At 39.7% G+C, this 14,143-nt stretch overlaps 1 protein-coding gene across 2 annotated transcripts in view; it reads right to left on the bottom strand.

Annotated features, from left to right (window-relative positions):
• The window catches only part of RTN1 (reticulon 1), a 246,899-nt gene extending 238,970 nt beyond the window's left edge, over positions 1 to 7,929 (bottom strand). For both annotated transcript variants that reach the window (XM_068963643.1, XM_068963644.1), the window contains exon 1: positions 7,689 to 7,929. In XM_068963643.1, coding sequence (XP_068819744.1) covers positions 7,689 to 7,929 — 241 coding nt within the window. The remainder of the gene's footprint in view (positions 1 to 7,688) is intronic.
• Between the last annotated feature and the right edge of the window lie 6,214 nt (positions 7,930 to 14,143).

The raw sequence follows: 14,143 nt of genomic DNA, 5'->3' as shown, positions 1-14,143 counted from the left end.
GTTCATTCATATCACTTCTTTTTAGATTTCACATATAAGGGATGCCATACACTATTTCTCCTTCTCTGTCTTACTTCACTCAGTTAAAATATAATATCACATGCATACGCTTCCTATTCCAAAAAGGAATTTTTTAAATTAGAGTAGAAAATTATTTTAGTAAAAAGAATCCACTTTTGGGTTAACATGAAAATCAAGATTTTTAAATAGCAGTGATATTCTCTACCATATCAACAATCTTTTGAAACTTTGTGCCATTTGCAAATTTAAACAGCATGCTTTCTTTCTTTTCAATTAATTTTTACTGGAGTATAGTTGTTTTACAACGGTGTGTTAGTTTCTACTGTACAGCAAAGTGAATCAGCTATATGTACACACATATCCCTCTTTTTTGGATTTCCTTTCCATTTAGGTCATTACAGAGCACTGAATAGAGTTCTCTGAGCTATACAGTAGGTTCTCATTAGTTATCTCTTTTATATATAGTATCAATAGTGTACATATGTCAATCCTAATCTCTCAGTTCATCCCACTCCCCTCCTTTTCCCTCTTGGTGTCCCTGTTTGTCTTCTACCTCTGTGTCTCTATTTCTGTTTTGCAGGTAAGACCATCTATACCATTTTTCTAGATTCCATATATATGCATTAATATATGACATTTGTTTTTTCTCTTTCTGACTTACTTCACTCTGTAAGACAGTCTCTACATCCAGGTCTCTACAAATGATCCAATTTTAATCATTTTTGTGGCTGAGTAATACTGACTGACAGACTGTGGTCCACTGGAGAAGGGAATGGCAAGCCACTTCAGTATTCTTGCCTTGAGAACCCCATGAACAGTATGAAAAGGCAAAATGATAGGATATTGAAAGAGGAACTCCCCAGGTCAGTAGGTGCCCAGTATGCTACTGGAGATCAGTGGAGAAATATCTCCAGAAAGAATGAAGGGATGGAGCCAAAGCAAAAACAATACCCAGTTGTGGATGTGACTGGTGATAGAAGCAAGGTTTGATGCTGTAAAGACGACAGAGGATGAGATGGCTGGATGGCATCACCGACTCGATGGACATGAGTTGGATGAACTCCAGGAGTTGGTGATGGACAGGGAGGCCTGGCGTGCTGCAGTTCATGGGGTTGCAGAGTCGGACACAACTGAGTGACTGAACTGAACTGAATACTCCATTGTAAATATATGCCATATCTTCTTTATCCATTCCTCAGTTGATAGACATTTAGGTTGCTTCCATGTCCTGGCTATTGTAAATAATGCTGCAATAAACGTTGGGATGCATGTGTCTTTTTGAATTACAGTTTTCTCTGGGTATATGCCTAGTAGTGTGATTGCTAGGTCATATGGTAAGTTCTATTTTTAATTTTTTAAGGAACCACCACACTGTTCTCCTTAGTGGCTGTATCAGTTTACATTCCTATTAACAGTGCAAAAGGGTTCTCCTTTCTCTACTCCCTCTTTAGCATTTACTGTTTGTGGATTGTTTAATGGCCATTTCGATGGGGGTGAGATGATACCACGTTGTGGTTTTGATTTGTATCTCTCTAATAATTAGTGATGTTGAGCAACTTATCATGTGTTTGCTGGTCATCTGTATGTCTTCTTTGGAGAAATGTCTATTGAGGTCTTCTGCCCATTTTTTTAATTGGGTTGTTTGTTTTTTGATAAACAGTGTGCTTTCTAAAGTAAGCTGCTGCTGCTAAGTCGCTTCAGTCGTGTCTGACTCTGTGTGACCCCAGAGACAGCAGCCCACCAGGCTCCCCCATCCCTGGGATTCTCAAGGCAAGAACACAGGAGTGGGTTGTCATTTCTTCTCCAATGCAAGAAAGTGAAAAGTGAAAGTGAAGTCACTCAGTCATGTCTGACTCTTCGAGACCCCATGGACTGCAGCCTTCCAGGCTCCTCCGTCCATGGGATTTTCCAGGCAAGAGTACTGGAGTGGGGTGCCATTGCCTTCTCCTCTAAAGTAAGCTGGGTACTTCTAAAGTTCCTGGGCATAGTACATGCTGTGCATATGTTGGTGATTCAGAATATGAAAAATAGGAATAATGTTTTATAGGCATCATTTTTTTAGTGAATCAATGGAAATTGCTGGCAATTGGCATGTTTATTATTTTCTAAGGGTTTATAAAAATATTTGGCATACTAATGCATTCTTAGATCTACAAGCACTCAGCAACAAATATATTGGCTTAGTAAGTTTTTAATATCTATCATTTTCTCATTTTTTAAAATCATTCCCCGCTTCAGCTTTTCTAAAATTAGTCTCATTCTCAAGAGACACTAGAATGACATTAAAACTGCTCACTGCACTCATTCTATACCACATGCAAAGTAGTCAGCTTGGAAGAGCCAAGCTTATCAGAGTAGTGGTACAGGATTTTACTTGCTATTCACTTATCCTGGGCTTCTGGTCTTTCTGTATGTTTTCTATTGTCCTACTTAAGAATTACAACCCACTTTAACGGGTTTCCCCTGTGACTCAGCTGGTAAAGAATACACCCGTAATGTGGGAAACCTGGGTTTGATCCCTGGGTTGGGAAGATCCCCTGGAGAAGAGAAAGGCTACCCACTCCAGTATTCTGGTCTAGACAATTTCATGGAATGTAGAGTCCATGGGGTCACAAAGAGTCAGACACAGCTGAGTGACTTTCACTCACTCACACCCAGTTTAATTATTTATTTTTAAATGATCACCACAATAACTTATAGTGAACTTCCATTATCTCATACAGACACAAGATTAAAGGATTAACTCTCTTAACAACTTTCATATATAACATACAGCACTGTTAATTATACCTGTCATGTTGAACATTATATCCTGAGTACTTAGTTATCTCATCTGGAAGTGTGTACCTTTTGAGTGCCTTCATCCAGTTCTCCCTCCACCCACCAAGCCTCTGACAACTGCAAATCTGATCTCTTTTTCTATGGGTTTGTTTGTTTTCAAAGTATAACTGACCTACAACACTACATGTTGGTTCCTGTTACATAACATAGTTGTTCAATATTTGTATACAGTTCAAAATGATCACTATCCATTTTAAATAACATAGGTTAAATATGAATTGAGAAACTCTTCCCTCTCCTTTTTTCATTACTCTCACAAGAACACCTTCCTCAAGCAGTGAGCCTCTCCAGTTCATGTTCTTCTCATTGTTCTTTTTGCCCCAAATATTACTTAAACAAATAAAAATCGGTTGTCTTACATCTTTCAACTATGTTCTTTCACAGAGAGCATTCCTATGTGATATATTAGTCTCTTGAAATAGGTCTTTTATTTTCACTGCTGTCTATATTTTATAGTGCCTTTTCCAAATCTTCCTTAGTCACCACTGAAATAATTTCCTTTAACTTTAAAATAAAAGCACAACTAACTAATACAAGGATCTTTGAGTACTATTCAGCCAGCTATTTCCATAAAGATAGAATTAGCTAGATAGGTAGGTTGATGGATTTTATTTTCCCCCAGCTGTGCACTTTCGGCAACCTATGCTTGTATTTATTTATTCAGTGTTGACCTCAGAAAAGTAACTCACGCCTGTGTGCTAATGTGGTTAGATTGTTTTAATAAATACCCTTCTAAACAAGCTTCCAGCAGTGACTTGGGAATAAGGAAAATGAAAAAAAAAAAAAACTTATTTAACTAAATACTAATGTGAAACAGAAAGATGCACACATTCTAGGAAACCACAACTTGTGTTCCGTACAGATCCTTACACAAAGGAGGCATTCAGGAAATGTTTACTAAATTGAGTTGAATCACAATGGTCTCTCATTTTATAGATAATAAACACTTTCCATAATCCAGGCTATGCAAGATAGACAGTATAGTGAACAAAATAATCTACTCTTTTCCAAATCCTCAAAGTTAGAAGTAGATGAACAGCCTAAAAAAAGAGATGGGAGCAGGAAGGTTTATGCTGTATTTGTGGACAATGATAAGGATGGGGTTTCTGGAACAGTGAGTTCATGAAGAGGAAGTTATGCTGAAAGCTTTGATAAAGTTTATTTATCAATGTATTTTTAGCATATGTGTTTCTACAGTTTAATTTAACCAATTTGAATTCCCAATATGAAAGATATGCACAGTAGTTACTGCCAGAAATGTCATTGATTATATTCAGAGTCTATGCCCAGAGAAGTAAATTGCATTAGAAACTCTTATTTTCTTAAAGGTTCTGTAAAATACTGTAAAAGTAAGTATAGTGTTCCTTCCCATCTCAACAGAATTGCAGTTTTCTTAAAAGATGAAAGAAAACAGAAGATTAAAATCTATACCTTCTGAAGAGGATTGCTGGAAATGACTCCAAATAAAAAATACTTACACATCTATCAAACATATCCACAAGAAAAGCGTCAATCTAGCCTCTACGTGAATTTTAAAATATGATTGGTAATATGTGTGGTACAATTTATGATATTAAACAGAATAAACACAGCATATAGAAACATTTCTGAAAGGTATTTAAATCATGATAGATTAAGAATAGTTTTTCCAATGGAGTATCATATTCAGCATTTGAAAATTGTGAGTACTGTGGTCCAAGTAAATTAGGAAAATTTCTCTTTCTCTGTCCCTCTTCCTCCTCCCTTCTCTTTCTCTCTCCCTGTCACCCCTAACTCAGCAATCATCTAGAAATTAAAGGTAAATTGTCTATAGGTCAATATCACTAAAGCAAATCATCACACTGGGCTAATTTCTCCAGGCCATTCTCAATTCTCTTATTCATTTTGCCTTCCATGCATGAATCAGTCAATGAGTTAATTTCTAAAGTGGCCAATGAATTAACATCTTACCATTGCATTTTGTTCAAATGTTCTATTTTAAATTCTTCCTTTAAACAAAGGGCCATTCTTCTATCCTTGTGTTATTGTATGCTCCTTTTGAATAGTTTTCAGGAATAAAATAACTGATCATGAAAAAACAAAACAGTTGCTCTTAACACCCTTTGTATAATGTTACTAGATGATGGCACTGATTCATGATTAACAACCTAACATGTTGTAGCCTACACATGGTGCATTAAATGTTCCCTTGGAAACAGACATATCATATGCCCATTATCAATTTGACATTAAAAATTGTAGCCTTAGAATAAAGTGTTACTTTTTGTTGAGAACATTTTCATCCCACTAAAGAGACAGAAGCAACGAGAATACCTGGAAATACAGTACTGATGGAGTTTTATCGTGCAATGCTAATGATATTTAAACATATATTCACTCCAGAACATCACAGAGAAATATTTTTAGAAACGTTTCTTCAAAAACTTTAATTACCATCAATGTATAAAAATGAATCACAGAATTTCTGTCCAGATGGCATGATTAGTGGTGTTTTTCAGGAAAAAAAAGTTTTAAAACATCAATATCTGCCTTACATTTTAGAATTCCATTTGAAAAAGAAACATAATTTGTTTACAGTGTATCACACTCAACCTCTAAGTTACTTCTTAGTTTGATTTGAGTCCCAAAGAGCATCATTCTTTTAAAAAGGTAAAATTATGAGCTTAATAGGCTTCCTCTGGATTTTGTCCCTGATTAAGTTGAGGATACACCTGCTAACTTTACTTATTGCAATAGAACTGTTAAAATAACAGATAAGGAAGCTGGCCCTGATTTTATTTTTTTCAAGATCTAATAATTTATTTAGATATCATTTCTGGCATCTAGGCCTCTTATAACAGCCCATACTGAATACTGAATGCAAACTGAAAACACTAAATAATCAATAAATATATGACAAATTCCTTCAAGCAGCAATAAATAAACTTTAAATTTTCTGTATAAATTGCAAACTTATGCTTTGTCCCCCTCCCTTCATTCTTTTCCCATCCAAACTCAGCATTATGTTTAATTTTACTAATATATTTGTTGCCTAGGATAGGAAATCCCTAATATATTTAACAAACTATTTCTATAATAATAGTAATAATGTTAAATATTGCAAATGCCTACTTTGTCACAATTGTTAAAAGCATTTTATATAGATCAACTGTTTTAGTGGATAGTATGTTATTGAGAGGAAGCTAAGCTTCCCCTCCTTAGTTCACCTGACCCTGATCACACCAATGAGAGGTGGGCAATGTTTATAAACGATTTATTTTGATGATGGTGGATAAAGGTTCTGTACTAGGAGCTACTCTCAACGAAGAATGTTGATGGTAAATCAACCAAAAAAGTACCTTCCTTTTTCTATTAGGTTTGCCATCTTCTTTTGCAATTATAAAGTTTTGTTTTCATTTAGATTAAGTTGAGATCTTGGTCGGAAATCCTCCCTTCCCCCATATAATAACTAATACTGGACAAACGGGGTTTTCTGCTTTTGAGTCTGTCTTTTTTCTCTTTTGTTTGTATATGGTCTTTTTCTTTTCCCTTCAGAATGTTTTATTCAAAACATTCCCTAAATCTCCCTTCCTCAGCTCAAATCTTTTATACTAGGGCATAATCAAGACTACCTAAAGCACTCCATATGACCCTTAAGAGAGGCAATGGCTTAAGAAAAGGGTTCCCCTAAATCAGCTGCCAAGAACAAGAATGCCAGTCACGCCCCCATTCCGTCCCCCCAGGATCACCTAGCACCCGGCCTTCAAGAGCTACATCTCCAAAACTACACACTCTCATTCCACCCGGCAAAGCTTTCTCGGAGAACTACACAACACAGCACCCTCCCCTCCCCGCTCCTTGGAAACACGGAGTTCCCTGAGCCGGCAGTCCCACCCCAAAGCTCGTTTCAGGCATCCTTTGGGCAGGATGCTTCAAGCTCTCAGGTCTCCGCTGGGATCCAGTTCAGAAGGTGAAGTCAGGTGGAGGGAGGACAAACCCAGGGCAATTTCCCAACGCCCTCGCTGGTTCAGACTGCGGGCAAACTGTGCCTCCTAGCTACACCCACCGCGACTCAACAATCTCTAGCACCGCACCCAGCGGCCGCTCTAAATTAGGGTTCCAAGTTCCAAAGCTCCCTTCGAGGTGGGAGCATTGGGGAGCTGAAAATGAAGGATTCTGGGCGGGGGACCGCCACAGCTCCCAACCTTCTGGCTTCGCAGTCCCTCCGGAATTAAACACACCTCGGCGTTTCAGTTTAGTGTGCGGTGAGCTAGAGGAGGGGAAGGGAAATGGGAGGAAGTAGGGTGTGGCGACTCTCGGAGGTTAAGGAAAAGGGAGAGTTAAAGTCACATCTCTGCCCTAGATCGGGCCGGGTCTAGGGGCAGCGGGCCTGCCGGTCGCTTTGTCGTCAGCTTCCCCTGTCGCGGGCGCGAGCCCTGCAAGCAAACACGCCCCCCGACCAAATCGTCCCAACTGGCCAAGCGGGCCCTACAGCCCCCAGTCCCAAGAAGAAACTTGTACACAGGCGCGCCAGCAGCTAGGATGCTGCGGTTTGTCTCTGAGGACAACTTTGAAAGCTAGAAAAATAACTATAACGAAATAAAAGGATCAATAGTATTTTGTTTTCTTCTGAGCCTTTGGAAAAAAAAATAAAATTTCTGTTCCTACCAGTCATTTAATATTTACAGGCGCCTGTGGCGAAGGGAGTGGGGGCGGGGACGGATTAAGGTTGGTACTGAAGATAGAGAACGCAAAGTAGGTGCATAGGTGAGTTGAAGAGAAGGGGACCGGCTAGGGGACCCGAGTCCCAGACGCCATTTGCGGGGCAGCGGCGCCGCCCGCCTTACCTGTGGATGCAGTTTCCATGGCAACGGGCGGCGGCCGGGCGGGGCCCGAGCCCAGTTCCCGCGGCGCAGCTTCGGCGGCCCCGGCGCCCAGCCCGGGTCCCGGCTCCCCCGCCAGCGTCTCGGGCTTGGCTCCTTTCGGCGTCACCGCTTCGTCCTCCCCCTCCCCCCGGTCCCCGAACCACTGGGACCCGGGGCCGGCCAGCGGCAGCAGCTCGTCTCGGGGATCCGGCGGCGCGGCCATGGCTGGCAGTTCCCCGGGCGCGGCGACAGCGGCTTGGCGGGGCCGAGGTGCAGTGACTGGGGTAGGCGGGCGGGCGCTCGCTGCTGCTGCCCCCGCCGGGACTCGGGGCTTGGGGAGGCCGCGGTGTGAGCGCCGCCGCCGCCGCCGCTGCTGCAACTCCGGCCGAGCTGCTGCCTACCGCTCTCGGCGCTTCAGCTCCTCCTCCTCCTCCCCCTCTTCCTCCCGGCCCCGCGGCGGCCTCTGCCCGCGCTCCTCCTCCTCCTCCTGGCGCCGCCGCCGCGGCCGCCTCGCTACTCCCAAGCCTGTTATTACGCAGGTGAAAAAGGCCTGCTCGGTCCGAGTCTTCCTTTGCACACGTCAGCCCCCGGCCTGCTAATGGCAGGCCTCGATTTAGGAGCTGTGCCAAATCCACTTGAATCTTCCTCTCAGGTGGGGAGGAACCAGAGATGAGCAGGTATGAAGCAGACCCTAGCTGAAACGTGACTGATTAGGCAAGCTGCCCACCCAACTCATAAAGTTAAACCTGGACTGGTGTCCTGGGACCCAAGTCAAAGAAAGGAAACTGGAGCCATCAAGGCCACAGTTCTGAGGGTGACCAGTATCATCTGTGGATGGGGACTGGTCTTGGCGGGGAGGGGTGGAAGTGGGGGTTGACAGATGGGAGACGAGAGAATCTGCAACCCTGGGGTTAAATGTTGCATCCTTAAACTATTTCCAAAACAACCAAAAATAGTGGAGTACAGGAAAGAGCTATCAGGATAGCCTCCGAAAAAAAGCTTACCAGACTTCATTACTACCAGCACTGAGGGCGAATAAGACAGCAATGGGCAGGACAAAAACAACTTATGTTTCCTTGCAGAAACCTTGAGCCAAAGCCATACAGATTATAAGCTGTCTGTGCAGCCTGCTTTCTTTGAGAAGTTGGACATTCCGGGAAGCTTGCTTCTGCTTTCCTCGCCCCCATTTTCCTTTACAGCTCTCTGATAAGATGGAAGATATCTGACAGATAAACAGAAACTCAGAGAAAGGAAGTGACTTGGCTTATAATGTATTATTCCTATGTTTAGATATATCTTTTCAAACAAGACTTGTGCTTTATTGGTTCCTAAACTGTCTATGAAATGATGTGGTTGGAAAAAATAATAACGCACAGGGTGGAGGACTAAGCCCATGCACTGGTCCTTCTCTAGAAAAGGTGGGGCACGGGGCAAGTTTCCGTGAGGCTTGTGGAACTGCTAAGCCACCATAGACATGCTGAGGATTTCGTTTATGTCAATTTTCATGCATTCCAAGGCCAACTTCGGCACCATGCAGATACTCCTCAAAAAGGCTGAAAGTTAAAAGCCTGAATTCTGCACAACCCTTTGTTCTATTCAGTGACTAATTAAGAGAGAATGTGTTCACTCAATAGAGAATATACATGGCCTTCTAGGGCCAGATGCCCCTGGGAATGTGATGATCGCCAATATTTTACATTATTGGTATCTTCAAAACTTATGATAGACGTGTCCATTGGCTCAATCGTGGTGATAGCTTCACAGATGTGTACATATGTTGAAATTCCTAAGTTCACTTACTATAAATATGTGTGATTCAGTGTTTGTCAATTTTACCTCAAAAAAGCTATTTTTTAAAGTTACCCCCTTCAACAATAACAAACAAACAAAAATTGGTTATCCTGAAACATCAGGGTTTTCCAAATCTTTTCATGGGGGAAAAATGAGCCTGTTTAAGAAATCTTTAAGGTGAAAAGCTATTACACTGCTGTCTTTCCATGAAGATTAATCCTTTCACATAATCAGGAGGCATTTGTGAGTTTTTTTTCAAATCTATTATTTAGAACATCAGAAACACCAGATGGAAATTTCTCACAATTTCATTATTGACAACATGCCAAAAATATAGAAAACTAATGATTTAATATCAAGTGGTTATCAGTGAGTACTGAATATTTGAGAATTTTATGGTAAGTGAATTACATACAGAATTATATGGAGAATGTTATTTTGTTTCTCTGACAAACATTAATGAAAGTCAGCACTTAGGAAAACTGAAGAAACTATGCAAGCCTCAAAACTTCCTTATAACTAAATTGATAAGGAGTTTGGGGATATGATTCCAAATCTTTTTCATATTTCATCAGATACTGATCAATACTCTAATTGAGAATGTGTGGAAGAAATAGCCAGTTAAAGTATATTCAGATTCTAATTGTTAGAGAAAATTGAAATTTTCCATTTTGATTGAAAAATTTCATTTCCATTTACCATTTAATTGAAATTCTGCTTTGATAAATTATTCTGTTTTGCTCTGCTGAAAAGAGGTGTTCACAATGCTTAGTTTTAGCAATTTTCACAACTGTCTTTATTCATTACATTCTACCTCTGGATGTGAACAAATAATTATCTATTTGGGTGAAGAAATTTTCAAGTTTATGCTATGATTTGAAATTACCAGTGTCTCTCAGTTTCATTTATTCTACATTTGCACCCCTGTGAACTAACAAAGCTTGACTCATTTGAAGATGTATGGACATAACACCTAGGCAACAATGGGATTCCAGGGCTTGCAGAGTTGCTCTAAGTTATGAGTTTTTCCGAAATGCTTTTGAGACAAAGAAAGATGGAGTTGGCACTTTTAAAGGATTCAGAGCAAGGAGAGTTGAAACAAAAGAACTGTCAGGTTTTGTCTTAAGCTATTGTTTTTTGGAAGAGAAGTTTTGTTCACTGTTTCAAAAGAAGGAATCTGGTGAAGAGCACTTAACACTACTAGCTTCTTAACTTAGACCAAAGCTTATATTATGGGGAAAGGAGTGTGGGACATGCAGAAATAGCATCACAAGTAACACTTTAACCAAATGAAGTCCTTTCCAGCCTCAAAATGAAATTTTATTGTTCTGTGCCTAAGTTTCCTCAACAATAATCTGGATATTTTAATAGCACCTTCTACAAAGGGTGTGAAAGTGAAGTTGCTCAGTTGTGTCCGACTCTTTGCGACCCCACAGACTGAGACTGTAGTCTACCAAGCTCCTCCGTCCATGGGATTTTCCAGGCAAGAATACTGGAGTGGGTTGCCATTTCCTTCTCTAGGGGATCTTCCCAACCCAGGGATTGAACCCAGGTCTCCCGCATTGTAGGCAGACACTTTACCGTCTGAGCCATGAGGGAAGTCCACAAAGGGTTTGGGGAAGCACTAAATGAGTAGACATAGGTAATGCATGTTATTAAGATATAATTGCACATGCCAAATTATTTTTAGAAAATGGCTTATAATGGTTAGAGCTCTGCCTGAGTATTTATATTTGTAAAGACCAGAGAGTCAACAGTAACCACTTCAGGCATTCAAAACAAATTAGAAAAAGAATGATATTGAATGACTATTGATCTCTTTCTACTAGTAGTTTCTATATTCTGAAAGGCATATCTTACATGAAGATAAATATACTTCAAAGGTTCTTCTAAGTAGTTGTGTAAAACACACACATGTAGGCATGTACACATATTTCAAATTGCCCTTTCTACATCAGGAATGGCAAGTAGAACTCATTGATAGATTAGTAATGAATGCTTGCTGCACTGTGTTGAGAAAGATTCTTAGATCACATTCACAGTCGGTAAAATAGTGTCTAGAAAAGTCAGCAATAGTTACACTCAGGCAAGTGAAGGCAGCATGGCAACATATGCCAAGTATTTGCCTTCTCTGATTGATTTTAAAGCTGTTAGCACCCAAGCCAAGTCTCTACTTTTGAATCTTTTTAGGAGAGAAGAATGCAACTGTGGAAACACTCCCATCGACTTAGTAAGAGAAGTAATTGGCTCAAGATGAGACTTGAAGTGCTGCTGCTGCTGCTAAGTCGCTTCAGTCGCGTCTGACTCTGTGCAACCCCATAAACAGCACCCCACCAGGCTCTCCCATCCCTGGGGTTCTCCAGGCAAGAACACTGGAGTGAGTTGCCATTTCCTTCTCCAATGCATGAAAATGAAAAGTGAAAGTGAAGTCGCTCAGTCATGTCCGACTCTTCCCGACCCCACGGACTGCAACCTACCAGGCTCCTCCGTCCATGGAATTTTCCAGGCAAGAGTACTGGAGTGGGGTGCCATTGAGAGCCTCATATTTCTCTGAAATCATGATGTCTGGGGTTGGTTCAGGGCTTATTAATTTGTCTGTGGAGCATTCCATTCATTTGCAACATGGTTTTCACTCTTCCACAATGTCTAAAAGCTCTTGAATTTGATAAGGAAGAGTTCTCCAGTTCCTACTGTGATGAAAGAATGTTTATATTGAAACTAATTTATAGAAGCTACAGGCTAGTGCCCGAGACAGCTGTGTTTTTTCCAGAAGACCACTATAGCATTCACAAATGTCACACAGCACATTGGGAACACACCAGGCCCCTTCTGTCCAAGGGAAGTGGCTGCTGTTACTTAATCTGTATCCAAAGGGATAAAATATAGATGCTTCTAATGTTCTCCAGTAGGGGTGGGAAAAAGAGAGTTGATTACTTTTCACTGAACCCAGTTTCCTTTTTCTTATTTAATTTGCACATCTGAGTAAAACTGCAAAGACTAATATCTTTGGGCAAAAACATGAACTGGGAGATATGTAACTAGAAATCTCCATACTTTGGACTCACAAAGTATCTTTTAAACATTCTGAGCTTGAGAAGCAAATATATACATGATAAAGGTAAATTTTGTTTGAATACTTTCTTTGAAGCTTACAGAGCTCCTTTAACACATACATGCTTTTAATTTACAAAATTTGATAAGATATATGATATCTCCTAACTGATTTTTTAATTTGATGACCAGTGAATTTAAAGTTTTTTCATGTGCTTTTCTTGATAATTTGTATTTTTTAAAATAACAGATTTTTGTAGATATAATTTGCATACAATACAATTTAAAGTATATATTTCAATGATTTTAAGTATCTTCATATGCTTATGCAATCATCACCACAATCAACTTTAAAACAGTTTCATCACTCTAAAAAAAATCCCTCATACCCATTAGCAGTCACTCTCTACCCCCATCACCTCGTGTTCAGTCCTTGGCAATCACTCATCTATTTTCTGACTCCATAAGTTCGCCTATTCAGGACACTTCATATAAATGGAATAATACCCTTTTGTGACTGGCTTCTTTCCCTTAGCATAAGATTTTCAAAGTCCATCCATGTTATAACATATATCAATACCTCATTCTTTTTTCAAAATATTTTATTTATTTATTTTGACTGTACTGAGTCTTAGTTACTGCATGGGAACTCTTAGTGGGATGTGGGATCTAGTTCCCTGACCAGGGATCAAACCCAGGTCCCCTGCATTGAGAGCATGGTGTCTCAGCCACTACACCACCAGGGAAGTCTCCACTCCATTCCTTTTTATTGATAAATAATGCTCCACTGTATGGATATAACACAATTTGTTCATCCATCCATCAGTTGGTAGACATTTAGGTTGTTTCTACTTTTTGATTATTATAAATAATTCTTCTATAAATATTTGTGTACAAGTTTTTGTGGGTATGCTTTCTTTTATCTTGGGTATATACCTAGCATTAGAATTGCTGGGTCTTATGAGAACTCTGTGTTTAATTACTTGAGGAACTGTCATAATGTTTTCCAAATGAACTGCCCATTTAAAAATCTCATCATCAGTGTTTGAGTGCTTCAGTTTCTCCACATCCTTGCCAGCAATTGTTATCTTTTTTATTACAGCCATCCTAGCGGGTGTGAAGTAAGTAGCAGTGCATTGTGGCTTTAGTTTGCATTTCCCTGATAGCTAATGGTATTCAGCATCTTCTTATGTAATTATCAGCCACTTGTATATGTTCTTTGGAGAAATGTCTATTCAGATCCTGTGCCCATTTAAAAATTGGGTTATTTTTCTTTTAATATTGAGTTGTAAACCTTATTTAAATATCTGGATAAAAGTCCTTTATTAGATATATGATTTGCAAATATTTTTCTTTCATTCTATGGATTATATTTTTTACTTTGCAGGACAAAACTGTTTATGAAGTTCAATTCATCTATGTTATCTTTTGTCACTTGTGATTTTGATGTTGTATCTAAGAAACAATTGCCTAAACCAAGGTCAAAAACTTTACAGCTATGTATTTTTCTAAGTGTCTTATAGTTCCAGGTCTTATAATCTGGTCTTTGGTCCACTTTGAGTTAATTTTTTACATATCTTGTGGATAATTTGACT

This window comes from Capricornis sumatraensis, chromosome 2 (genome assembly GCF_032405125.1).
Source record: "Capricornis sumatraensis isolate serow.1 chromosome 2, serow.2, whole genome shotgun sequence".
Lineage (NCBI taxonomy): Eukaryota > Metazoa > Chordata > Mammalia > Artiodactyla > Bovidae > Capricornis > Capricornis sumatraensis.
The sequence above is the reverse complement of the archived record's forward strand: the minus strand, read 5'-3'. Positions and strand labels throughout refer to the sequence as shown.